We start from the raw sequence: 25,453 nt of genomic DNA, 5'->3' as shown, positions 1-25,453 counted from the left end.
ACTCACAAAGGAGATAAGCTTTGTGCAAAACAGTAATTTGTAAAAAATTGATCATATATGTTAGGTGGGATTATACTGTGAAATTAAGATGTGTTCCTTGGGGAAAGAAAGACCAATGGGGAAGACAAAGATCCAGTCTGAAAGGAGTCATTACAAAAATGACATGTTTATTTTATGGCATTTTCAGACCAAACTCACTTAGTTAAACAGCCCAAATAGCTGCACACCAAGGAATGTTACCAAATAATGTAACAGCCAACATAGATATTTTTGTCCAAAGCCAACTGCAGTTAGAAAACTGGAGGCCAAGCTTCTAAGTACTTTGCAAACTTGGCTTATGCTCCTGTGAGCACAGAAGTAAAATTGCAATCAGTGCACATTTCCAGTTCCCACTGCCATTAATATTAAACTACAGTCTGCCTAGATATATTCCTCCAATGTCAACTGTAATTAAGAGCCTGGAGGTCAAACTTTTATTTGTTTCATAAACTTCCTCAAATTTCTGTGACCACAGAATCAAATTGCAAACAATAAGCATATTCACAGTTCCCACTGGCAATAACATTGAACTGCAGCCTAATTAATATTAATCTGTGAAACTACACCAGTTTGGAGTGCAAGTAACTGGAAGAACACATCTCTCTCTGAAAATCTAATAACCACAAAATATTGAAAAAGTTATTTTTATCATTGCTTCTTAGAGAGGAGTGTCACACAAAATCATATCGTACCAAAATCACATGAAGGGTACATCAGTGCACCTTCTGCATGTATTCATTCATTTATGTCTCTTGGGCAAAGCAAGAGCATTCTCCAGAAGGTATTATTAAATTATGAATTATTACAGAATCATAGAATCACTTAAAAGACATGTAGAAGAATTATCATCATCATTGTATGCCCTACCTTGCTTTTGGGTTTGACTTCACCACAAAGCTTCAAAAGATCTGAAGATAATGAACTAAAAGAAAAATTGCATCACAGTTAGAAAGAAAGTCATATTTTTTCCAGATGTGTATTTTTATTTTATTCTTCTTTCTACTGAAATCGTGGGCAAAGTATAATGAAACAATGTTAGAGGTATTTTCTAAAGGATACATGATTCATTACAAAAGGAGGAAATGACAGTAATTTTTCTAGAATCAGTAGTACCAAAGATTTGCTTACCTTCCTTCTGTCCCAGGACTATGCAAAGGCACATCCTCATCAGTACTATCTTCCAAATTTTCTAGAAAATTTCCAAAAGAATAACATTAGTCTGTCCCTCTACAACAGGATGTGAAGGCTTTAAATGCTATACAAAACAGCTCAGGCAATGTTGAATGTAGATGAACAGAGTACAAAAGACAGGGATTTTCAGAATATCTTGACTATTTTCTATCCAGCCCCTGCTGAATTTTCCCAGCACCTAAACTAATTTTTTTCATACAATCTAAATAAATCATACACTAGGCATACTGTGCCAAATGTGGTCCTCTATCTACTGTAGCAGAGCAACAGAGATGAAAGAAAAACAGAAATTCTAGAAGGAAATCTGTAACAAAGCAGATAAAGCAAAGAAAATTAACTGCAAGACACAGAAGAGATAGGATGTAAATCAGTGGACAGTAAGAATGTATCTTTCTCCTCCTTTTTTTTCATCTTCTTGCTCCAAGACAGAATCAGCCTGTCTACAATGAAAAAGAAAATTTTATTTTTAACTAGCTAGTGAGCTGAGGCTCAGCCTCCTCTTATACAGAATGCCACCATTTGAGCTGACAAGAAGCAAGCACTTTATTAGTATATAAGGATTTGTTTCAAAAGAGGATGATGCTATCACTTAATACTATAGAACAGCTTCCTAAATAGAGATTAATTTTAAAAGGAAGCTGTTCAGTAGAAATGTTCCTGAAGCAAAAATGGGTACACAAACCTGTCCACAGAAGACAAAACGAGCATGCAGGCCACACACTAACACTGTTGAACATCCAATTAACATGTCTGCATGCAAACAGTGCAAAACATTAAGCTGAGACAATGAGCCAAGGGCACACGTACAATCAGTTCCAAACTGCTGGGAAAACAAATCCCCTAACTTCCGTATTGTTCTAATAACACATTTTAGGCTTAATGTAAGGACATAGGTAACACATTTTTGCAAGCAAAGTCATGAAATATTAAGGATTAAATAACCTTCTAATGACATTCCATTACATCTCCTCTTTACTAGCAGAGACACTGAGTTTCTTTATTTAATTTCTGTCAAAAAGCAGATACCATTTGCAATGCATAGAACCAATTTATTTGTAACCCATATTAAAACAGGTTTGTCCCTGTATATATTTTAAGTGCAAGTTCATGCTTTGAAGAAAGGGAGGAAAAATATGCAGTTTTCAGTTGAAAAAAGAGAAGGAAAATACTGCCTTTTGCATATGCTGCATCTAAACACGTTTCCTGAAAATGTTAAAACTGTCAACCTAGAACCAACACCAACAATGCATTTCAGAGTTACTCAACTGCTGTATTAATCTTTACAATGTAATCTTAATTATCAGAAATACAACAATACTATAAAAAAAGCAGGGTCACAGGAATAGCACTCTGAATTTTCTTTTTTTGTTCCATCATGGATTTGAGGCCAGATTAAAACTTTTCAATACTTATTATTATTGTTATTATATGCTTTCTGCAGAAGAGGGGATCTAGAGTACTGCTCCTTTTAGCAAGACAAGAGCAGAATCCCTAAAATAAATGCATTTTCAGAAAATATAGGATTCCTATTAGAATTATGTTACTTCATCTCCTTCTCATAAAGAACTTGTGATCTCTTTTTACAGGTAACTAAATAGAAAGTGTGGAATGACCAGAAAAGATGGGATTTTATTTGTAGGCTCACACTCATGTGACCTGACAAGTTTCTTCAGTTTGTCTGCAATTTAACACAGGAAGACTGCCCAAAGCCCTGAGATAGAAACCACTGCACAGATTCAACAAAAAGGTAGAAAGAGCAAGATTCTGCAAGAAGTCCTGAGTGAGAAGAGATGAAAGGAGAAATAAAGTTAGTAAAGACAATGCTGTTTGCAGGGATAGCTGCTAGTAAACCAGTAATTGCACAACAGTGGAGAATTTTCTGATTGTCTTCCTTCTCATGCAGTGGCAACTGGATGGTAGCAGGACAACGCTGTACAGCAGCACAGCTCACCCAGAGGAAATGACATTTGACCAGCCCTCTCAAAATCTGCACATAGATGGTTGTGAGTCACATCCATGAATGTCTATAGGTGGGAAGGAAAAGCAGCTCCCACAACTCTTCATAAAGAAATCACTTCAGCAACACTCAAAACTCAGTTTCATGGTCATTTTAACTCTTCACAAGAGGAGGTGAGATAATGAATGGCAGCTAGTTCATCCACCAAGGTGGATGTGCATTCAAAACCCATTCAAGTCAAAACCTGAGCCTATGATGTACTTTTCTGCAGACTGAAACTCCTTAAGTCTACACTTGAATGCAAGTGCACAACTACACTGGGGAATGTTGAAGCTTTTCTGAGCCAAGTGTATTGAAATGGCTAAGAACTTTTGAAGATACTGGATCTGAAAGCAGGCATCAACAGAGCAAATCACAAACACCCTGGAAGTGTAATTCCTTTGCTTGGGATAGGGCTGTCTGTGCTCTACCACTGCGATGTCAGGCATCCTGGTGAAACTGGTCTCAGGATCTGCTGCCACCCATACCTCTACCTATGGGAACTGTGTCAGGTTACCAAGGAGGCCCTGCACCAACAGAGTCCCTGTGAACCAGCTGGCAATCCCAGCATCAAAGCCTCACTACAGCAGTGCCTCAACTCCCTGCAGTTAAAAAGGTTTGGTCACTAGTGATCCACAAAACACAGACTACCAACAGTTGGGATTTCAACTTGGACCTAGGTTAGTACAGCATATTCAGCTGCATTTCCTTCCTATAAAGTGTTAGCAGAGTCCTGAGTGGCTTAGATACTTTAAAAGCCTCAGGTCATGCTTACAAAGTGTTAAAAAGCTTCTTTAATGAGATAACACTCTATGAAAAATTTTATGACAACAGCTACTCTTTCAATACATTTAGCAAGTGGCTTTTCACTGCTTCAAATGTTGTTAATGAGCAAAAGCCCATCCGGAGCTAAAGAAAATGCAATGCTGTCGGGAGAAACATTGCTCCAACATGGGTGAACATGCACACACATTGGTATTCTATGGTATTACAAACCACCGAGGTTCCTGAATAAATAACTGGCTGCATGCAGCAAGATCCCCTGACAGGAAGCTGGCCATCCCTAGATTATGAGCTATACACTTCCATGTAGTTTTGTGCTTTTTAAATGTTTCACATGCCTATGCAAACTAGCACAGGACAGCATAATGTGATTAAAAATAGCACAACACAAAACAGGAATATTTTTCTCAAGTTCCAAATATAGCCAACTTTTTGGAGGGAGAAAATAAGCGTAATTGATTTGGAAATAACTTTAAAGCAACAGCAACGAGAGACTTATCTCAAAATCAGTGAAGTCAGTAACTTAAACCCAATTGAAAACGTGAGATGTAATCCTGCATTCTGTACAATGTTTACATTACAAAAGGAACTATTTGCAAAAGGTAAAAAAAAACCTGCAAGTTAAAAATTGCCTTTGTTTCAGACCTAAAAAGATTAGCAGAATTTGTCACAACAGTAATATATCACAAAACAGTTTTATGCAGTCTGAACATACTTTGGGTTCGCAAGCACCAAGTTAAAAATTTGAAATCCAGCTCTGCTTACTGTCTTCACTTCTTATGTGACAAATATAACTACCACAAGGTTTACTACCACGAGAGCTAGGGGTGGTTTCAGAAAGGAAGAAATGCTCTTTAAGCTCATGATAATGAGCACATTTACACAATAGTTCATGCAAACTTCACACTCACAAATTCTAAGATGCACCAGTTAGTGAACATGAATGAATTAGTAACTCATGCAGCTGTACAGTACACAGAAAGCTAAACATACTTACCCAGTGGTATGCTATCTAGGTCTGTGTAAATACAGCAACAAGGGAAAAAAAGCAACATTCCAATCAAAACATATCCATTTATAAAAAGAAATAAAACAAAAATACCCAAATGTATTCTAAGTTTTTCTTAGTATCATCTCATGAGAAGTAGAATAGATGCCGTAACAGACATAAAATGCCAATCCAAAATCACTAGCATATGATGACTGAACAGGATTGAATTTTAGAATTTCACATTCAGAAGTTAAAACAATTCCAAATTGTAAATCCATTGTCTTTTGTAAAAATAACAAGCAGATTATTTGAATTTTAAAAAATCTCAATAATAAAAAAAACTTTGTTTCCTACATTTCACTGCTGAGAGGCTATACTTAAAAATGTCATACATGCATTTCAATTGTCAAGTATAAGATGTTAAATACAGCATCTATTCAGAAAAGAAATAGTCTAGAATGCCCAGTACAGCATGCACAGAAGGCAAACATGACATGCAGCTGACTATTCAGAAAACAAGATGAAAAAACTACCTTGCAAAGCATGACCCAGAAAAGCATCGAGTTCAGGATTTAACTCAGCTTTTTCTTTTAGCATATGAAACAGCAGTTGGTTTTGAGTAGCACTAGTGATTTCTGTCTGCTTAAGGCGTCCCTCAAGAACTTTGATCTGAGCTTCTTTCTGAGCTGCTTGGAGACCCTAGGAGAGGGAAAGATGACAAATGTTTTATCACAACCCTTGTTTTACGAACTGAAAACTGTCAAAATTTTTAAAAAACTACAAACACAAACAATGTGCACATTGCAGCCACCTTCTCACATCCTAAAGATCAGGTCAACTAAGGGCCTTTTTCTTTACTTCATCTTTTAAAGAGACTCATTAGGCATTCATTTAACTTGTATTCCTCAGACTGCCTTGCAAATATGCATCTAGTGGCTAATTTGGACATGACTCCCAAGTGCATTTCAGAGTCTTCACATTTTTTACAAGTAGCAAGCATCTGAAAGATCAACACCTCCACTTTTCACAGGTAACTACTTTTTAGAAAATTATTACCTATGATACTCTATGACAAAGAACAGGGGGCAGGTGGAAGTGGGACAGGGTGGGACCCAGAACTGTAATCTTTCCTACACAATCACTCAGTGAACTTCAGCTTCTAATGAAAGATCTCATGGCCTAGCTTATGACAGAATTCATTCTGAGGGAGCTTCCCTAGATCCGTGGATTGGTGGGAATTCTTTAGTTGGAGAAAATACAGCCAAAGAAATTTACAGGGAACGTATTCCAAGTAGATTTCCAAATTCCAAAAGAAACGGTATGAAAAAATGAAGGTACAAGACATCTTCTCAAAGACTTACAGGGCAACACCAGACTCTGAGTGTTGGTGCTTGAGTAAAAAGTGTTGCCCTACAAATTTACACACTACATTCTGATTGAACTAAAGCTACATAGCAATAGACACATTTTACAGGTGAAAACAAACAAAAGAATAGACAGCAAGCATGACCAATTTTGCAAAAAAATAAACCTTCAGCTTTTCTATGTGATAATTTCTCATCAAAAACATGATAGAATCCTTCACATAATGGAGCTTTTTATCATCATAAAGAGAAATCATTAACAGAGTAAGTCAGAGGCACTTTTCTCATATTAACTCTGTTGCAAGATCCATTCAAACACATCCAAGGGCTGAAAAAATATTAAAGACTGAAATTTGCAGAAGCCAATGTGATTGTGGGAATTTTCTTTACCCTTTTTTTTCTTCTCCACAAGCCTTTTGGATTACCTGCATAGTGACGAATCAAGAATGCAAAAGAAACCCCAGAGAACTGGTCAGGGGGGCTGACCCAAAGACAGTTTCAGTATCATTGAAATCTTTCATTTGACTCAATGAGATTTGAGTACCATCCCCCAGACAGAAAGAAATGTAGCAGCAAGAGCACATGATACGTGTGCACAGGGTTATGAGCTGCCAAATACTTATTTTGAAAATATGAAAGAAAAAATATATCATCAAGACTTTCAGAAGAATCCCTGTGGCTCTACTCAAAACTAGAACTCAGAGTCAAGTATGTCGTGCATCAACACATAATTTAAAATTTTTTTTGAGGTTCATATTTGTACAAAAGTGGCTGAGCCAGTCTTTAAAAAAAAAAATCTTGAGCTCTCTTTAGGAGTTTGTTGAAAAACAGAGAATTATTTGATTACAAAAAGCTAGTGCTCTTATAGGAACAACATGAGCTAATTAACACAGTGAAGTAGGCTCTACTGGGGGTTGAAAAACAGGCAGTATGTTGAAGAGGACAATAGATCTCAAGGGCCTTCACACTGAGAATCAGCATGACCCAGTAGTGTTGACCAGCTTTGCTTTGTTTAATGCACATTAGTCATGTCTTTATGTCAGCCCAACTCTGCTCCTGGCACATGCCACAGTCCTGGCACAGACATCCTTCACTTAACACATTACCTTATTGATACCCATCATAAGGAAGTGATCAAGCAAATATCGAGCTTCTGTCAAGGTGCAAGCATTAATCACTGCTGTTACATCCAAGGTCTCTCCTTCTTCCTATGTGTGCAAGAATAAAAACAGTCGGATTGTGAAAACGTCCCAAGAATTAATATTAATTTAATGCCAGCATCCTAGAAAGCATCAGCTTTGACATTTAGATGCTTTGCAATCTTAACTTGCATTACACTATTGACACTAAAACTCAGGTATCAATTGTATAACAGCCTTCATTTCAAACTTCACATAGAAGTTTTCACCAATTTTCACTTCCTGGCTCAATAATTATACAGTCAAAAACTAATTTCTAAATGAGAACATTTTTAAGGCTAAGACAGTTGTGTTTTCTTGTCCCTATTTTACCATTTTTGTGTTAATATTTGACCTACCTTTGCTTCTTCCATTTGCATAATATTTGCTTGGCAGTCAGAAATGCTGTCGTTAATGTAGTCTATATTCGCAGTTACTGATTCCATCTCCTCATTTATGTTTTGGACATTTCTATCTGCTTCACTGCCACCCCCATCCTTGATGAGCTTCTCCCTTTTCTTTGAAAGCTTATCTCTTCTTTTTGTGAGTTCTTCACGTTGCTATTTTCCACAAAGACATAATATTACATAAAAAAGAATTGAGTAATTAGTAAGCCCTTAAAACATTCAAGTGCCTTTTTGTTTTCCTTTGTTTGTTACACTTTAACTAACATACCATGACTTCCATGGGAAGAAGTTACACAGGTGAATACAGTAACGTATTTTCACATGATGCCATTAATGTCAAAATGCCATTTTCATTTCTTACTAAGCACAGCAATCCCACAGTCCAAATGCTTACTGGAGTCAAGAGTGTATTCACTGACTGCAATAGATTCCACCCACTTTGCCAATGCTGCCATAACATCAATTATTTGATGTTTACAGCAAACACACTTGCAGTGCTCCCTATTTAACATGACGATACAGCCAACAGTGTACAGCAGATCACCCACCGTAAGTAACCTGTTCATATCTGCCTCCATATTGGAAATAGTCATCCTCTGCATAATAATATCAGTCACTCTGCGTTCAAGTAACTGCCACTTCATCCTGGCTGCCTTTGAGGAGTAAACTCTGCTTGTCACTGCTTTCCGCTGGTACTTCTTTCTGTGATAAATTCAAGAGAAACACACAGCTAAGTCTAAAGTAGTCCAGTTACAAATTTGAATGTGGAAATGATCAGGCCGGAATATTTTTCACAAACAACTTAAAAATTTCATGCAGAAGTTCTTGCAGTTTCTCTTGCACCAGACAGCTACCTGCACCCAGCCCCAAGCTCTGCTGCACTCTTGCACTTGAAAAATAGGTATCAAACACTGGCATCTTTCATGACGCACTATTGAGCTCAAACGCCACCTAGGACTTGTTCCCTATTTAACAGGAGATCTGCTTCAAACCACAGTCAAAGAGCACAAATAAACCCAATACATTGAACTGCATTTTCCAACAAGTTTTACTGTGAACTTAACACTGCTGGCATTGGACCACCAAGGCCATTTCACTTGAAGAGCAGATTTAAAAACCCTCAAAATTTCAAAATCCAGTTTATGTGACTTGCCCTTTAATGCCATTTTATATTATTATATTGTTGTCTTAAACCTAGAAAAGTGAAATTGCATTTGATAATGGTAAAATGCCCATTTTATGAGCATTACATGACAACGGTTTGACAAATAACAGCTCCTGCAACATGTATCATCACAACATTGTCTGCAAGAAAGTGCACACAAACTTCAGTTCTCATTAGTGTCCTTAAAAGTTTTAATCCTTACCCTGTTCCATTTGTTGCAGTTACAGATAATGCTTGAACCCTTGCAACAGGAATTCTCATCTTCTGCTGTGCTGCTGTTCTGGAGCCGTCGTGCTCACCTGACAAACTAGAACTTGCTTCCTGCATGGAATGCTCAGGCAGACTCAGCTTTCGACTTACTTTTCCTGCCACTTTATCAGACAGAGGCCTTACTTGCCGACGAAGGGCTGTGACCTGAAACACAGAGCAAAGACATGATTAACTCTCCCCAAAACTGAGTTCTACATTACACCAATACATCATCATTCTGTTTTCAAAGATGCATTGCTGTTTTACCACAGTACCTCTTCAGTTTTGCGACGTAAGATAACTTCTTGGTTTCTTTTCTGAGCTTCCAGAAGCTTGAGCTGATGCTGTGAAAAAACAGAACCAGCACATGATATTTTTTCCATTATCTGTTGCGAGGACTGTATTGCATAAAAAAAAAAAAAAAGACCTCTACACACTAATGCAAATCTGCAAAATTGCTGTGACATGAAGTGGTCCAGTTATGATTGTTTCTTGCTTTTCCTAGTGCAGAACAAAAATAAGTGTTTCACTCTATCAATTCTATCAAAAAGAGTAAGTCCATGCAAGCAAGGTGGTAGCAAAAACTTTGTGAAGATTCACTAATCACTAATTCACTGATACACATACTCAAGCACAACAGAAATTAGAAGACTTATCACCTGAAGCCAGGAACTGTGTTTTCATGGAAGTCAAACCAAATTTTGTGCATTTTCACCGGTGAAAATACACAGGTACATGCCTGCCTAAGTGAATGCATATACACTACATATACACAGTGTGTGCCTGCAAGCAGATGCACATCATAATGACAGGTGCTTATTCCAAATGAAAGTTCTTTATCTGTCAAATCACCTCCCGTTTGCGCTGCTCCTTTTTAAGCTGTGCAATCTCTCTATTTCTTCTAGATTCAGTCATTCTGGCTTTCTCTTGTTCTTCTTTCATTTGTTTCATCAAGCGAACCTGTAGAGAGGTCATCACTTAGAAAAGCTGTTCACAGTGAAGTGCTGCTCCCTGCCCCCACTCATACAGAGTTTTTTCTTCAAGTTGCCATTTTCCAATATATTAAATGCATTTAGCCACTTACCTCTTCCATCTAATGTCTTCTTCACTCAGTGCTGAATAACAGCTAATAAGCTGTGCAAGCTTATGCATGTTTGATACCTTAATTTCTGTTCATTAAACCTAAAAGCTACCCCTCTCCCCCAGGAACAGCCTAGTGCTTGCATCTCTTCTATTTTCAGACTTTCAAGCAGCTAATAGCAAGATCAGAGTTATCAGGTAGATGGATGCACAGGAGATTTCAACCCAAATTTCAGTAAGCACTCATTGTGCAACACTTCAATTTACTGAAATATACCTTGGTTTTCTTCATCTCTGTCACCTCCTGCTGCAGTTTCTTCAGCTGCTTTTCATACTGAGACTGATTTTTAAGCAATCGTGCATGTTCCTTTTGCGCTGTTTGAAGCCTCTGCAGTTCTTTATTCATGGCTTGGAGTTTCTTTTCATATTCTAATTTGATTTTTTTTGCCTTTTCTTCTGAATAGGTCTCCACAGAACCTAGAGCAAAACGGAGTTCTTAATCTGCTTTTGTTCAGGATATTTGTACTTTGCCAGCCACAGCAGATAACTACTTCCTCTGCTTTAGCATTATCTGCAATACCTTTAAAACAACCTAATTTGTCTCTAGTTCCTGCCACCTGCACTGCTTTGAACTTTCCACCTCGTATGCATTCTGGGGTAAGAGATCAAGTACTAACATTTTCCTCTGACTTCTTTGCAACAGATCTGAGCACCTGAAAGCACAAATACACACATTTGTATACAGGAGTATAACAACACTCCTAAAAGCCATCAATTTCTTTTCTGACACTGATCAATGAGGCAGGTTTAAGGAATAATAGGGGAACAGCAAAAGCTTAGAAAGTGTGTAACTATAAAGCATATATAGTATATGTTTAAAAAATAAAAACAAACAAAATACTTTTCAAAGCACTCTCCCAAAGTGCAGTTATTTATGGCTTGGGACTCCTGAGTCATAGGTGGTTTGTAATCTCAATACTATCACATATTCAAAAAGGTTTGGTCAATAAAACATCTCTGAAAGATCACTGATCCTTGTTCTTATTTTTATGCAAATAAAAAGAAAGTGGGGAGGGAAGAACACAAAAATAACTTTTAATTCAGGAACTATCACCAGGATTATGAAAGCTCTTAAAGAACTGAAAACGTTTATTCACCCAAATCAAATACCTGTTAGTAGCAATATATTTCCAAAAAATTTTACTCTCAGTTCTGGTAGAAACTAGAGTGAGTAAAGAATGATTCACTGGCATTATGGGTGCAAACCTATTTCTGTTCTCTGTAATTTTTCATCAAATTTGAAAAAGAAAACAAGAGAAGTAGAAAACAGTTCAACTTGAAGAGCTTATACAAGATCAATGATTCTGTACTTCTTACCCAAGTTTTGAAGAACCTGATCTCTTTCAAGCTGAGTGTCTCGAATTTTATGTTGTAGCATCATTAGTTTCTCTTCATACTGTTTTTTCAGTGTTTGTAACCTTCGCTGGCTGTTTTCTAGCTCATCTATCAGTTTCTGCTTAATGGCTATTTCACAGGTGATGTTTGCCAAGTCAGCTTGATAATTTTCTAAAACAGAAAGATTTCTGTTAAAGTAACAGCAAGGATCACATGAATACAGATACTCCTTACAATCTTAGGGTCACTGGAAATGTAAATTGTGCACAGGAGAATTCCACACAAATCACATTGCACCACACAACCCTCTTATCTGCAATTCATGTTAAAGTCTCCTCCTTCAACAGTCTAAATCCTAGAACCGGGAAAGAGGTAGGGAAAGATCTCACATTGGATCAAAGTTGCCCCTATGTTGTAATTACACACATTTAAATTGCAGTATCAGCAATCTGTCCTTCCCCATTAAAAAGGCTTCAAGATTTCAGCCACACCTCTTCAGGCTGAAGAATAATTGTCATTCATAAACCCAGCAAGTTATAATAGGAAAAATTGACTGCTGGCAGACTCCAAATGGAGCCTTTCCCTTCTCTAGCTCTTAGAAAGACACAGAATTCTCAGAAGAGAGGACCCATCACAGTTATGGAAGTGAAATGGTGAAGGGAAAAAGTAGGAGGGAAAAGGACTAACCCACATGATAAATTCATAAAAGTTTAATTAACTTCTTTAGCCAATTAGGTCCTTTTTTGTCTTAGGAATTTGTGCTTCAGAATAAGGATATCAGTTGAGGATTATTTTTTTTCAGGTTCCTGCTAATGGTTTGTGCGACTCCTAAACAAGAAGAAACCAAGAGACTTGGTTTGCCCATTTGGACCAACTCACATGAGAGAATTACTGTTTGTGACTCACACCATATAAAAATGAGGAAGGCTGATACACTCCCAGCCTTTTCAAAATTAAATTCTACCATTTCCAAATTAGCTGATAGGAGCTGTCACCATGGTGATCAGTCCCAAAGAAATAAAAAGAAACCAGTACTTAAACCTTACACTTTGGATGTCTTAATCAAGGAAGAAACATGTTATCAAACACCAGATGGCCTCTGGTCAATTTCAAAACCAATAGAAGGACACTTGATCAGCTGTCTATTACATGTTTTTGCACCATAACCAAAAAAATAATTCACTGGATATACACTTCACAGAGAATTAGACAGTTGGTTGACAGCACACTTTCTTGCCTACCAGGACCTGAGGTTTGACAGATACTATTTGTGAAACTCTACAGAATATTGCACTAACATCACCTTTTTCATCAGAGTCAGAGTCTGATTCATCTGAGCTTTCAACAACTTCCATATCATCTTCATCCTCATCATCGTCCTCTTCTTCATCGTCATGATCACTGACTTCCTGAATCTCCTCCTACAAAATGTCCAGACGTTAAAGCATCCCCACACTTTTCCATGCATCAATTATTTGTGACTATCACTGTGAAGCTGCAGTATTCACCCAATCCATTCCTAATTTCCTTTCTATAACCTTGTAAATCTTTAAACAAACAATGAACAAATAAACCAAACACTTCTAAATACTTACTCCCTCCAATTCGTTATTCTCTCTCTCCGAAGTGCCTTTTTCATCTCTCTTCTCCTGCTCATTGTCTGTGTTATCCTCTTTAACACTAGTAGAAGAGGCAGACATGAATTATTCATGAACTGAAATGGCAGGTGTTTTCCATCCCCCAAACCATTAAGTTGTAATTTCAAATAAAGATGAAAAACAAATGTAGTTAGAAAAAGGTACAGGTGTTGGGCATGGGTAAAACACAACTTCCAAACTTCCACAGATAATAAAATAATGCCTAATTACTCTTAATCTTGGCTTGCAAAGTAACAGTAACGATTAGCACATTGTTCCAGCATGCTGCACAACTGGGACAATCAGAATACACATCTCCATATACTACAGCAGTACTCGTTTTGCATGGAAGTTGCAGTGTACCCAGAGTAGCTTTTACGAAACAATAAACAACATTGTGTGCAAGGACACCATAAATTAGAGGTATTCCTACACTTTCGAGCTACAATGGAGCCTACTACACTTAGAGTAGTCTGAAAATTTATGTATAAACCTTAAACAATATCCTAATTTATCACACTATAACCACTATTTTGATCAGTTATCTACTTTGACATCAAGAGAATGCTCAGAATAGGCACTGATACAACAATAAAAAGGGCTTTTTGGTTTTGTCCTGAAAATTTGGTGTATTACCCATTAGGGCAAGTTTTAACATTTTAAAGTGCACATTTAAGACATCAATTGCAAATATAAAACAAAAAATCAATGGCACTCTGCAAACTGTCACAGACCAGGTATCAGTCCCTCTAGTGTTACATGTACAAAACCCAAAGCTCCAATGGATGGGAAATTGTGACAGAATAGAACTAGACACCATAGGGGGTAATAATGAAAAAATGTGGTTAGGATTGCATAATGTGGAATCCACCTCAACTAACTTCCGCTAGGTAAAAGTTTGGCAAATTGTGCTGTCACTGATCAGGCACAGTACCTAAAAATGCACATCTTCCTCCACTGATGCCAAAAGGAGCTCAGATTCAAGATCAAACTCTTGGACAATACCAATACTTAGTGCAGTGACAAGAAATATACAGTAGATTCGACACACTACAATTTGGCAAGTGACACCTTTAAAACGACTTTAAAACAGAGCTCGAATCTTAAAAGTGCCTGTTGAGTAACACAGTGCTTCTGTGTACACATGATTTTTCGTTTTATTTCTTTTTAACCTGTTCAGTACTAACTGATTCCCTTCTGCCCCACTCATTACCAGTTGTAAGCTGACCATGCACAAGGCAGAAAGCTTTTGCTTGGACCAACTAATCCATGCAGCAGCTGGGGATGCTGGAATTAAAAAGTCTAATCACATTTGTACACAAAAAAAGTGCCAAACAGGGAACACTGAGCCATACAATCTCCTTTCCATAGATTCTCATCTCCCTCAACCCAGAACATGTTCTATGTTGGTTATTAAGCCTAAAAGATAATGGATCTTAACTGCAATCCTCATGCAGATTGAGGCAAACCCACAGTTTCCCTTCCCACTCCAGTCAGCACAGAACTAAGCACTAGAGAGAATTTGTGTTCTGCCTAAGAAAGGGGAGAGACAGCAGGAAGGAGAGCCAGCAGCTCTCCCAGGCAGAACCGTATTGCTGAACTTGTGTGCTACTGCTCTGTGGATTCACATCGTCTGCATCAATGCACTGGGTGGGTTCTTTGGATCAAAGCAGACAGCAGGAAAACAAAAACTCCTTTAGTTTCACTTTTAATCATAGTACAGTTCTCTTTCTAGAGCCCTCAACTTAACTGCACTCTATGAATGACTATTCATCTCCTGGTTTGGCTGAAATGGAATGGGAAGAATGGCCAATGCTCCAGTCACACGCTTTCAGAAACCAAAGCAGCGAACTTGACTGAGGTGTGGCGGTCCAAGACACTCTTGATCTCACATGCCAAAATTGTTATTGTCATATAGTGCCTGCTAGACACTTCATACTATCTGTGCTACTGCACCTTCCTCCTGCCTTTCATTCCACCTAGGCCATGCAAGAAAGAAAACAATTAATTCAACAGGAATTCCCAAAGGTGCCACCTCCCCACAAAAGCTTCCTCCACACTGTGTAACTCCAGTCAACCTCAATTCCACAACAGAGGTTTCTTCCAGTTAAAGCACTGGTTGAAAGTGGAAACACAGGAAAGAATTTTGAAAATGAGCTACTCCTGAAGTACCTATGAATCTGCCCAACTTCTTTTCATGTATGACAACCAGTTAATTGAAATGACAGGTAATTAAAAACCTGGGAAATATTCCAACCTTCTTTCTTCTTGACTGCTTTCCTCAAGTTTCTGTAGCCTTCAAAAGCACGAGGTACAGTATTGGAAGGCCAAGCCAATGAAGGACAAACCAGACAGTGAAAAGCAAAAGTGATAAGAAGGTAAAAAAATGATATATATGAGCTTGCAGAGTTTAAAATGAAATTTTAAAAGATACCATCAAGAGACAACAAGTAGTAAAAAGGCAATACATCCTGGACAGTTGGAAAGTAAATAGAAAACAAAGAGCAGCATATGTAGGTTAACTAATCTGCCACTGACAACAAGTGCAAATTCAAGTTACACTAAGGAAGAAATTTTAGACAACATATTTAACTTTGCAAATTATTTCTAATTATGGATTAAGAAAGTATCTCAATTCTAGAAAAAGCTTTCTCCTCTTTCTCCACTTAGAACTGGCAAATAAAATACTGAAAATTGCAAATACTGCCACTGACTCAAACTTATATATTCTCAGGAACATATCAGGAAAAAAGCCAATGCACTAGTTTTATATATGCTGATAACATATCGTAATATAAAGTAGGAATAAGGAAATTTTAGTATTAATACTCTAATATATTCTGAATATAATTCATACAAAAATCTTCAAACTGCGTTCATTTTTTTGTTTCGGGTTTTGTTGTTTGTTTGTTTTTAAATAAAAAGTAGAAAACTGCAGCTTATTTTTCTGGGATTCGGAAAGTACATGCCAATCATTGCTTGTTATTTTTTAATAAATTAACAAAAAGCATGCACCAGAAGCAATGAGATGGACAAAATGTTAGTATTTCTACCTGTACATTTTCCTCTTGAATAAATGTGGATTTATCGGTAAAAAAAGTCTGCACAACATATGTAAGCATAGAGATGGCTTAAAATTCATCAACTACTGAAATTCCTCATTTCCCGTTAAGACAAAGTTTTGAGCAAGAGCTTTTTCTGCCTTTTCACCTTATACTGCCTACCATTCTCCTTCAGTATCAGCTAGAAGCTAGCACTCTGAACTCCATGTAACTTTCATCACTAATTTAGTTTAATTAAGTTTAGGGAAGTCAAAAGAAAACAGTCAAAAATGGTTACCTGACATATAAGGCTGACTTAAAACTGAAAGGAATGTGGAAGATTTGCTCTGGGTCTTCTAGTGGGTAAGTCACACTAAGTCACACTGTGGGACACTCCAATCAGGTAAATTTTTCAGTAGCCAAAACATTACTGCCCTGTTTCCAATAAACTTCATGGCAGATGGTTGTTAAAGGCTACAGATACATAGCAGTACATACCTGCTGCTCATTCAGTACCTTGCTCCTAGGCCTTCAGGCTACCTCACAACAATTTAAGTAGATTGCATGTATTTAACATTATGCACCTTTTGTCATACTGACCCATAACCAGGAAACAAAAGACCAAAAAAGGCAACAGATGGGGCAGAACTAGTAGCTAGGCTTACCAATCCCATTTCAATCGAAAAATGCTAGTTAGACGACTTTAAAAGAATGGCAACACTAAAAAGAAATAGTAGATTAAATTTAACTAAATGCCTGCAGAAGACAGAATTAAAACAAAGAATCCCTATCAAACTGCATGGCAAAGTTTCTGTGCAATACATTAATGTACATACTGCCAATTCCTGAAATTTTAATAGAATAAAAATTCACAGTGGCATAACCTTAACATAATCTTTTCATGAATTAGATAGAAGCACGCTGCAGGTAACAAGCATGACAACGTATAATCCCTCAAATTCTAAGATTTCTTAGCATATGCACCTCAGAAATTTCTAAATATTTATTACAAAACAGTCTGCAGACTGGCCAGTAGATAGATTCAAACCTTAGCAGCACTTTAGAAGAGTATGACCCCATTTTATAGTACACAAGACCCACTTTAAGATAGAACCATCAAGAGGTCTCTTCCAACTTTAATTTTTCTATAGCCCTCTAATTCTATAATGCTAGGATTCAAAACTGATCTCAAAAATAATTTATGGTAAGTAGTCCCTATTTTTGGATCAGACTACTTGGCTATCCCATCACAAGATTATTTTCCTGGTGTGAGAAAGCATGACTGGCTTTCAAATTAAAAAAACAGCCCCCCCCGCCCAACCAACCAACCCCCCAAAAAACCCCAAAACCAAACCAAAAAACAACAACACACACACAAAAAAAAAACCCAAACAAAAAAATCAAACCAACAACCAAAAAAACACCAACCCCCAAAATTAAAAACCCCCCAAAACATGACCTAACAACTGAGGCTCTATCCAAGCATGTAGTCAAATGCATGCTTGATTGTAAAATGTGTTAAAAATACAGAATCAAATCTCTTTGTTCCTGCATCTACAGTTAAAGGACATACTGAAGTGCTTGGCTGAAGAGAGGACAGAACATTCTGCTGATTTCATTTAATACTTTCATCTTGCCCTCAAGTTACTACAAAAATGAGACAAAATCTATCAAAATCGCCATAGAAGTCTAAGAGCTTCCTGAAAAATGATACACAAAGGAAGAATCTAGTTGTTATTAAAATGAGTGTTCTCTACAAGTATGAGACAGTTGTGTGGTAAACAGATTTGTAGATAAAGGACAAATTGCAGATATCAGTGACCCTCATCTACTTTCTACTTCGACTATTTCAAGTTTAAACTATTTAAGCTTTAGTCTGAACTTGTAGAAGTCTGAAGGACCATTACTAAAAAGAGTAACAGATTACAAGCATGGAAAATTTCAACTAAAACGGAGAGATTTCTAATGGAGGCAAAGTCTCTGAGTACACAAACAAAGCCTTGCTGCACTAACTGCTGTCTAAACAGGCATTTATGTCAATGTCTATGAGGATTTTAGTAGATGAGAAGTTGGACAGCAAAAAAACCAGCATAGGAAACCTCAAATTAAAAAACATTCATAGAAGCAAAAGATAAAGCAAAAGAAGCCATTCCAAGAGCTACCAAAGAATCCCCAACTATTCAGAATATCTTTTCTTCAGAAAGCTGTTTCAGTGTTGACATAGAGTTGAAAAAAAGTTAATAATGTTTTCAAACTTCTGTTAAATTTCAGATGCATCTTAGAAGAAATTTTTTTAAATATCAAAATTTAGGGAGAGCACCTGTGTTTTTATCATGGTGCATAATTACATAGAAAAGTTCATTACAAAGGAGACATTCATTCTACAAATACTGCACACTTCACTGGAAGAAAAGATGCAATAGAAAAACTATAACTTCAACATGTAAAAAGGTTTGAAGGAACAGCAGTTTAGGGTCCAAACCCACACAACAACAAGACTTTTTAAGTCTCTGTGGTTAAAAAAGTACACCTCTACTAAGAAAGAGAAAACAAATAGCATTATAATTCATACACCACCTCTTTTTCTTCTTCCTTTCTTTTTTTTTCAGCTTTTCTAGATCTTTCTTGGCTATATCTAGAATTTCCATTGTCTCTTTCTCAGAAGAAAGCATAGAAGCAGAAAATGCTGATGGTCCACCAAAGTATGTGGCTCTTGATGACGCTCTTGACAAGTTGCGTCGAAGATTTTCATTCACTGCTTCACTTTCTAATAACTTTGCTCTTAATAAAAAAAAAAAAAAGGAAGAGTTGTAGACCATGAATTACAAGTATTGCCAATACATGAGATGTACGCTCTTTTGCCTCTGCAACTTCAATGCGTTACCTTCAGTTTAAAAAGAAACTACAAACCAAGGTGAAGTCTGAAAAAATACAAAGTAGTAAATTCCTTGATGATACCATTTTACACAATGGCTACGTATATTGTATATATATCATATAACCTAGACAGAATACGTGAAAATATGTCTGTATGAACATACACACAGATATATATACACACACAGATGCATACCTGAATATGCTCTATGCGTATACATGGTATATTAAAGTTACACAAAAGCTCTAACATTAACTGAAGATAGGCCAGATAATTTTTTGCATGGTATATGTCCAAGAAATAGATAAATAAAAATATCTAAAATATTTAAGACTTTTTGAATTTGAAAAGAAAGGGTTTTTTAAAACTTTTTTTTAAACAAGTAATTTATAAGTACTATCATTTATATATGGGGTTATAAAGTTATAAGATAATCGTTCTAAGTTTTGCTGTCCTTTATGCAACAATATCAAATTATCACCATTATTTAGGAAACATCTTACTCTCATTTCTATTGTCAGTTTGATCTGTAACATTTCATATTTTTGTGGCCAAGAGCAATACCAGATGGTCTTAGAAGCTGAAGGACTACTCTCTTAAAGTAATCCCCCCACAGGAAAACAGCTGAAGTACTTACTTGCTAACACTTCTATTATTTTTTTTTTACTAAAAATTGTCTAAATACGTATTATGCAAATACCTGAGATCTTCAATTTCCTTGATATAATTATGAATCATGTTGCTAATTTCTTCATTTCCTTCCCCTTTGAAGGACAGAGAGAAAAGGGGCATGAGGGAAAGAGAAAGATTAAGGAAGGACGGTAACAGTATAATTATCTGAATATAGCTACTAGGCACAAGGTACCAGCAAAGGGAAACAGTCACATGGGCTACACATTTAAATCTTAACTTATTTGCAAAATATCTTTCCTTCTTAAACTGAATTACATTTTTGGTTCCTCTGTCATATGATCACCATATGACTATCAGTAACTTGTTTTCCATATTAGCACATTTTAACAATGCTTAAATCAAAATCACTTATTTGCATTTTAATTTAGAGTCAAATTTATTTGGTCTGGTTGTTAAACCACCACAAGGGCTAAGCATACAGATAATTCCTATACAAAGATATTATTTCATATTTCCTGTTGTTGACATTCCTAAATGGATGATCAAATTAGGGTACAAAAGTATTTCTATTATTAAAAAAAGACTCCAGAAACAGAAGAAATAATCATATGGGGGCCTATCTCTACCAAAGAAGGTCCTACATTGCTAATAAAAAGGCATCACTTCATTCCAAGGGGTCGGTGAAGCAAGAACATAAAATTAATTTAAGTTCATGAATTTATGAAGCAGTTCATGCACATCACACTCACAGCATACCTGTCCTGGCCAGCACTTGGTTGGCCTGATCACTCATAAGCTGCGTTATTCTGGCTCTCAGAGCATCAATAGTCTCTTGCATTGCTTTAATTCTAACACGCAGGTTGTTGTTTTCTGTTTGCAGCATGGCATTTTCATGGAACATGTCATTGATGCTTTCAACGCCTTCTTCATCTATAATCCTTTTACCCTTTAAGAAAGTAAAAATATTTTATTAGTAGTAAAGGCTGACCGACACATGCAAAAAACTGAACTTAGTAAATGCAATCCACAGATTACTTAAAGTTCCAAGCAGATATTCTTAGCAAAAGATAATCTTCTCTCAAGAAGTTTAAAACAATGATAAATGGATAGTTTTCAAAAGATTGATGTCTGGCCAACACCTTAGCATCTGGGTTTTGTGTAATTCCACTTTAGTCTAAAATACAAGTTCTTGAAGAGGTTAAGAAATAAGAAGGTAACTATTAAATCAGAATACTATCTCAAGAAGAACAAAAGGTGACGCTGTCTAGTAACGACAATTATTGCCAAAAACCCTGTATAAACTTCAGGAAGAAACGGGCATGACTATTTGCCTTATATAACTGAAATTGTATTTTTAAAACACAAATAGTTTTAGCTGTCTAGTAAGTTTTCAAAAGCAATACTCATTCACTTGCGCATAAATCTAAGTTGTGGTTTGGTCATTTTTGCTTTGGAAGTGACCTTCTCACTGCCTTTCAAAAAGCAAATAGCATGCAGCATCAGTAAATATCACTGACATTTGCTGACTTCTCTTTTTTTTGCGGATACAATCTACTTTTTATAAAAATATCTGGTCATCACTGGAATTAGAAGTGTTGTTTACATCAGGGTTGCTATTACAATGTTTTTAGTGTATGAAGTGAAAATAGCCAACAGAAAAAAAAAAAAGCTGTGGAATTACAAGCCTTTGAAAGCAGAAGAAATCCTAAGAGGATAAACTCACTGTTTTGTATTCCATGAGCTCCATCTGTAGCCGTGCAATCTCACTGCGCAAAGCATTTATTTGTTGACTGGCCCTATCCTGATTAACCATCACCTTGTTCTTGATGTTCCGTGCCCGATTGGCGTACTTTAATGTGTTCAAAGTTTCCATGAAGTCTCGATCTGAAGGGCTCACGCACGCTATCATGAGCGTTTGACTGCAAGTCAGAAACACAGGTCAACATTACACATCAAGAACAAAAAGAGCAGAGAAAATCTAACAGGTCCTCAGGCAGAAGGTGAAACAAGAATAGCAACTTCGTAGCATTAGTGAAAATATTCCTCCATCTAGCTCTCAGCAAACTGTGAACCAAAAAGATCAGCAGTGTTACATCTTGCATCATCTTAGTATAGCATAGGAGATACTAGATTAGATCTTGTTCTACACATGAAATTACAAAAGCAGTTAATTGGTGTTTCCAGAAATGTTATTCAAATTACATTCAGTTTGCCTAATCATATATAAACTGAGATTAAAGAATTTATGATCAACCTAAATTCCTAGACAGTGATTTGGATCATGCAGCCATCAGGACTGCCTACTGTAATTCCTGAGGTGCCTACCTACTTCATCTGAAAGGTGCTCAAATGCTCATCTGACCTGTCCAAACATGATTAATGTGCCTATTCTCTACGTGAGGCTCCAAACTGACTGAATCCTCCACTGCAAGTTATCTCCTGCTTTCCCAACAGAAGTCCAAAATTAGTCCTTACCCTTAGCACATCTGTCTATAACTGTATTTGTACCACATTTCATAACACCACTGCTTAGAGCAACTTTCTGCAACAAAAAGAGCAGCAGGATCTGAGCTTTTGGCCCAAGAGGGCTATGAACAGCCATCCTCCTTTCAGTTTCCTACAACACCCCCTAGCCATCCCATCATGGGATATTATTGCAGGATGAGAACGTACTCCTTGCTCCAAATAAAAGATCAAGCAGATAGACCAGTAGGAACCAGCAGGACAAAAGAAAAAAAAAAAACAAACCAAAAACAAAAAACAAAAAAAACCACCCCGATTTTCACTCCAACCAAGTGCTTTCATCATTCAACAGGTTCCTTCCCTCACTCCCTGGAGCATACTTATTTCACATCAGATAAGAACAGTTTAGAGGGTCAGAACCAGCATTCCAGCTGCAGATCATGCTGAAGGTGCATACATTGCCTAAATTCTCAATAGATAGGGCAAAACATCTGCATTTGATGGACTGAGAACACTCCTCCAAGTTTTAAAGGAATTTGCTTCTCTCTATACATTAGGAAAAACAAACTGTCTTTGGGGCAAAGGAGCAATATCTGCATCAGGCAAGCTAGATTATGATCTTCACTTTCTGTAATTTCAGACTGAAACAAACACATGCAATGCTCTGTGAGGCAAGCAATTATATTCACCATACACACTGGGAAACTAAGCTAGAAAGAGGAAGTAGCCTGGGGCTACAAAGAACACTTAGTTTCAGCAACTCTTCCTCACCCCTCACCCCTACCTTTGTGCCAGTTCGCCAAACTCTTTTAGTCCTCAAGATATGGGTATGCAAGATTAAGAACAAATTGTTAATTCTGACATTGAGAATGCACTTACTTTTCTAAATCTTAGAGGACTGATTCTGCTATGTGTCCATCTTGAAAACTGAACCACTTGAACTCCAGTTTCCTATCTGAATTGTAAAATGGACTAGGGTTTTTTAAAACTGTTCTACTTCACTGTTTTCATTTCTTTAAACTGCTCCTCCTGCTCCAGAAGTTATGAAGGTTTTCATTTTTCATATTATACATTATAAAATTCCTTTTAAAACACCAATGCTCCATATTTCTTTGAATAATTCAAGAAACATTTAAGTGTTGCTTCAGAACTGTTACAGCATTGTATTTAAAGTAAGGATTATTGTGAGAATAGTACAGTGATATGATGCTTTCATCACTGTTAACTCAGGACTAACTACAACCAAACCCAAATCATTACTAGTAGATTTTTGTATTTGTTAAGGGAGAAACAATAATGTGGACTTCAATACCTAGGGTGGAGGTTAGAAGGCTACAGAAGAGGCTTAAAAGAAATCTAAATCTGATTCTCCAGAAGAAAGATTGCATATTTGTTAAAATTTAGCTTTTCCATGCATTTTGATTGCCAAAGCCCAGGGGGGGAGGGAGTGGGAAGAAAGGCATCCACACAATTATCATCAGTCAGAAAAAGACAGAATATGTACAAATACCATTAAAAACACTCCGGGGCAGCATTTGCTATCTGTACATTTGTGCTGGTTTTGGCTGGGATAGAGTTACGTTTCTTCACAGCAGCTAGTATGGGCTATGTTTTGGGTTTGTGCTGCAAACACCTACTGTGTGTCCATAATGCAGATATGTTTGAGTTGCTGCTGAGCAGGGCTCACACAGTCAGGACCTTTTCTGCTCCTCAGGCTGCCCCACCAGTGGGGGGGCTGGGAGTGCACGAGGAGTTGGGAGGGGACACAGCCGGGACAGCTGAGCCCATCAGGCGCAAGGGACATTCCATCCCATATAAAGCTGGGGGAATGAGAAGGAAGAGGGGGGATATTCAGAGTGACAGCGTTTGTCTTCCCAAGTCCCCATAACGCATGATGGAGCCCCGCTTTCCTGGGAATGGCTGAACACCTGCCTGCCCATGGGAAATGAATGACTTCCTTTGGTTTGCTTGCATATGCGACTTTTGCTTTATCTTTATCACTTTTTTAAAGTGTCCTTATGTCAAGCCCAGAGTTCTCTCCCTTCGACCCTTGTGATTCTCCCCGCGGTGCCCCCGGGGGCAGGGAGTGGCTGTGCGCCCGGCCGGGGCAACCCCGACCCCACCGCACACCGAACTCTGTGATTGCTCCCGAAGAACACGAGGGGGAGCCGTGGAGCTGTGAGACGCGAAAATATTTTAAAGTCAAAATAGTATTTCTACAACAGGGCGACTTTAGAAGTGGTTTGAAAAAAATGCTCACTAGCTGGTGTATTTGATTAAAAAATTAGTGAAGTGCTTTCAGCATTTATTTACAGAAAGAGCTTAAAAGAGCGATGCTGTTGATTTCTGCTGATTTTTTCATAATTCTGGAGTTTCTTCCTCCCTTATGCACTTTTGAAAGTTTCTAGTCCTTACTTTTTTTTTCTGGCTCTGCTTTTCCTCACACTGCACTGCTTCAAGTTGTTACTAACATTAACTCTCTGAAGAGCAGAGCAACAATTTAAGATTATTCTTCTCAGTGGAGAACTTTCTTCCACTTCTCCCTTTTCCTTTGTGAAAAAACTTCCTACTCTCCTAAACATAGGAGCCAGGCATATTGGATCACATAAAAGAACAATACTACCTTACTAAAATGTACTCAGCTGTGGTCCCTCATATTTGTATGTTAACATTCCAAATGCAAAATTTGTATTATTTTAATAAATTTGCTAATGTTTTCTTACATAAAGCCTCCAGAGGTCAAAGCTTTCCTTCATCGAATGTGCAGAATGTATACAAATGGATTCATACAAACAACCCTGGTGATAGACTACTTTGTTTTTATTAGGCTGCAATCCAACATCAGCTAACTGAAAAAAATGCATCAGAGGCTGAGATATATAATCTCTAAAAAGATCGAACGGCCTGTGGTAAGATGACTCCAAGCTCCTGTGCATTTAAAAAACAGGGTAACAAAAAAAAAA

At 37.2% G+C, this 25,453-nt stretch overlaps 1 protein-coding gene across 9 annotated transcripts in view; it reads right to left on the bottom strand.

The window, feature by feature from the left end:
- Window positions 1-25,453, bottom strand: part of KIF21A (kinesin family member 21A) — an 88,203-nt gene that overhangs the window by 23,232 nt on the left and 39,518 nt on the right. For 4 of the 9 annotated variants that reach the window (XM_010395602.3, XM_019283584.2, XM_010395599.3 and 1 more), the window contains exons 8-26: window positions 21,751-21,946; window positions 20,784-20,973; window positions 20,095-20,158; window positions 19,094-19,297; window positions 15,733-15,771; window positions 13,434-13,518; window positions 13,142-13,259; window positions 11,821-12,009; window positions 10,721-10,920; window positions 10,216-10,323; window positions 9,639-9,707; window positions 9,317-9,528; window positions 8,498-8,651; window positions 7,902-8,102; window positions 7,471-7,572; window positions 5,534-5,699; window positions 5,007-5,027; window positions 1,168-1,228; window positions 907-961 (exon numbers count right to left, since the gene is read on the bottom strand). In XM_010395602.3, coding sequence (XP_010393904.1) covers window positions 907-961; window positions 1,168-1,228; window positions 5,007-5,027; window positions 5,534-5,699; window positions 7,471-7,572; window positions 7,902-8,102; window positions 8,498-8,651; window positions 9,317-9,528; window positions 9,639-9,707; window positions 10,216-10,323; window positions 10,721-10,920; window positions 11,821-12,009; window positions 13,142-13,259; window positions 13,434-13,518; window positions 15,733-15,771; window positions 19,094-19,297; window positions 20,095-20,158; window positions 20,784-20,973; window positions 21,751-21,946 — 2,434 coding nt within the window. The remainder of the gene's footprint in view (window positions 1-906; window positions 962-1,167; window positions 1,229-5,006; window positions 5,028-5,533; window positions 5,700-7,470; window positions 7,573-7,901; window positions 8,103-8,497; window positions 8,652-9,316; window positions 9,529-9,638; window positions 9,708-10,215; window positions 10,324-10,720; window positions 10,921-11,820; window positions 12,010-13,141; window positions 13,260-13,433; window positions 13,519-15,732; window positions 15,772-19,093; window positions 19,298-20,094; window positions 20,159-20,783; window positions 20,974-21,750; window positions 21,947-25,453) is intronic. The other 5 variants (XM_019283582.2, XM_019283587.1, XM_019283585.2 and 2 more) reach the window with 3 other exon arrangements.

The sequence above is a fragment of the Corvus cornix genome, chromosome 1A, assembly GCF_000738735.6.
Source record: "Corvus cornix cornix isolate S_Up_H32 chromosome 1A, ASM73873v5, whole genome shotgun sequence".
Lineage (NCBI taxonomy): Eukaryota > Metazoa > Chordata > Aves > Passeriformes > Corvidae > Corvus > Corvus cornix.
The sequence above is the reverse complement of the archived record's forward strand: the minus strand, read 5'-3'. Positions and strand labels throughout refer to the sequence as shown.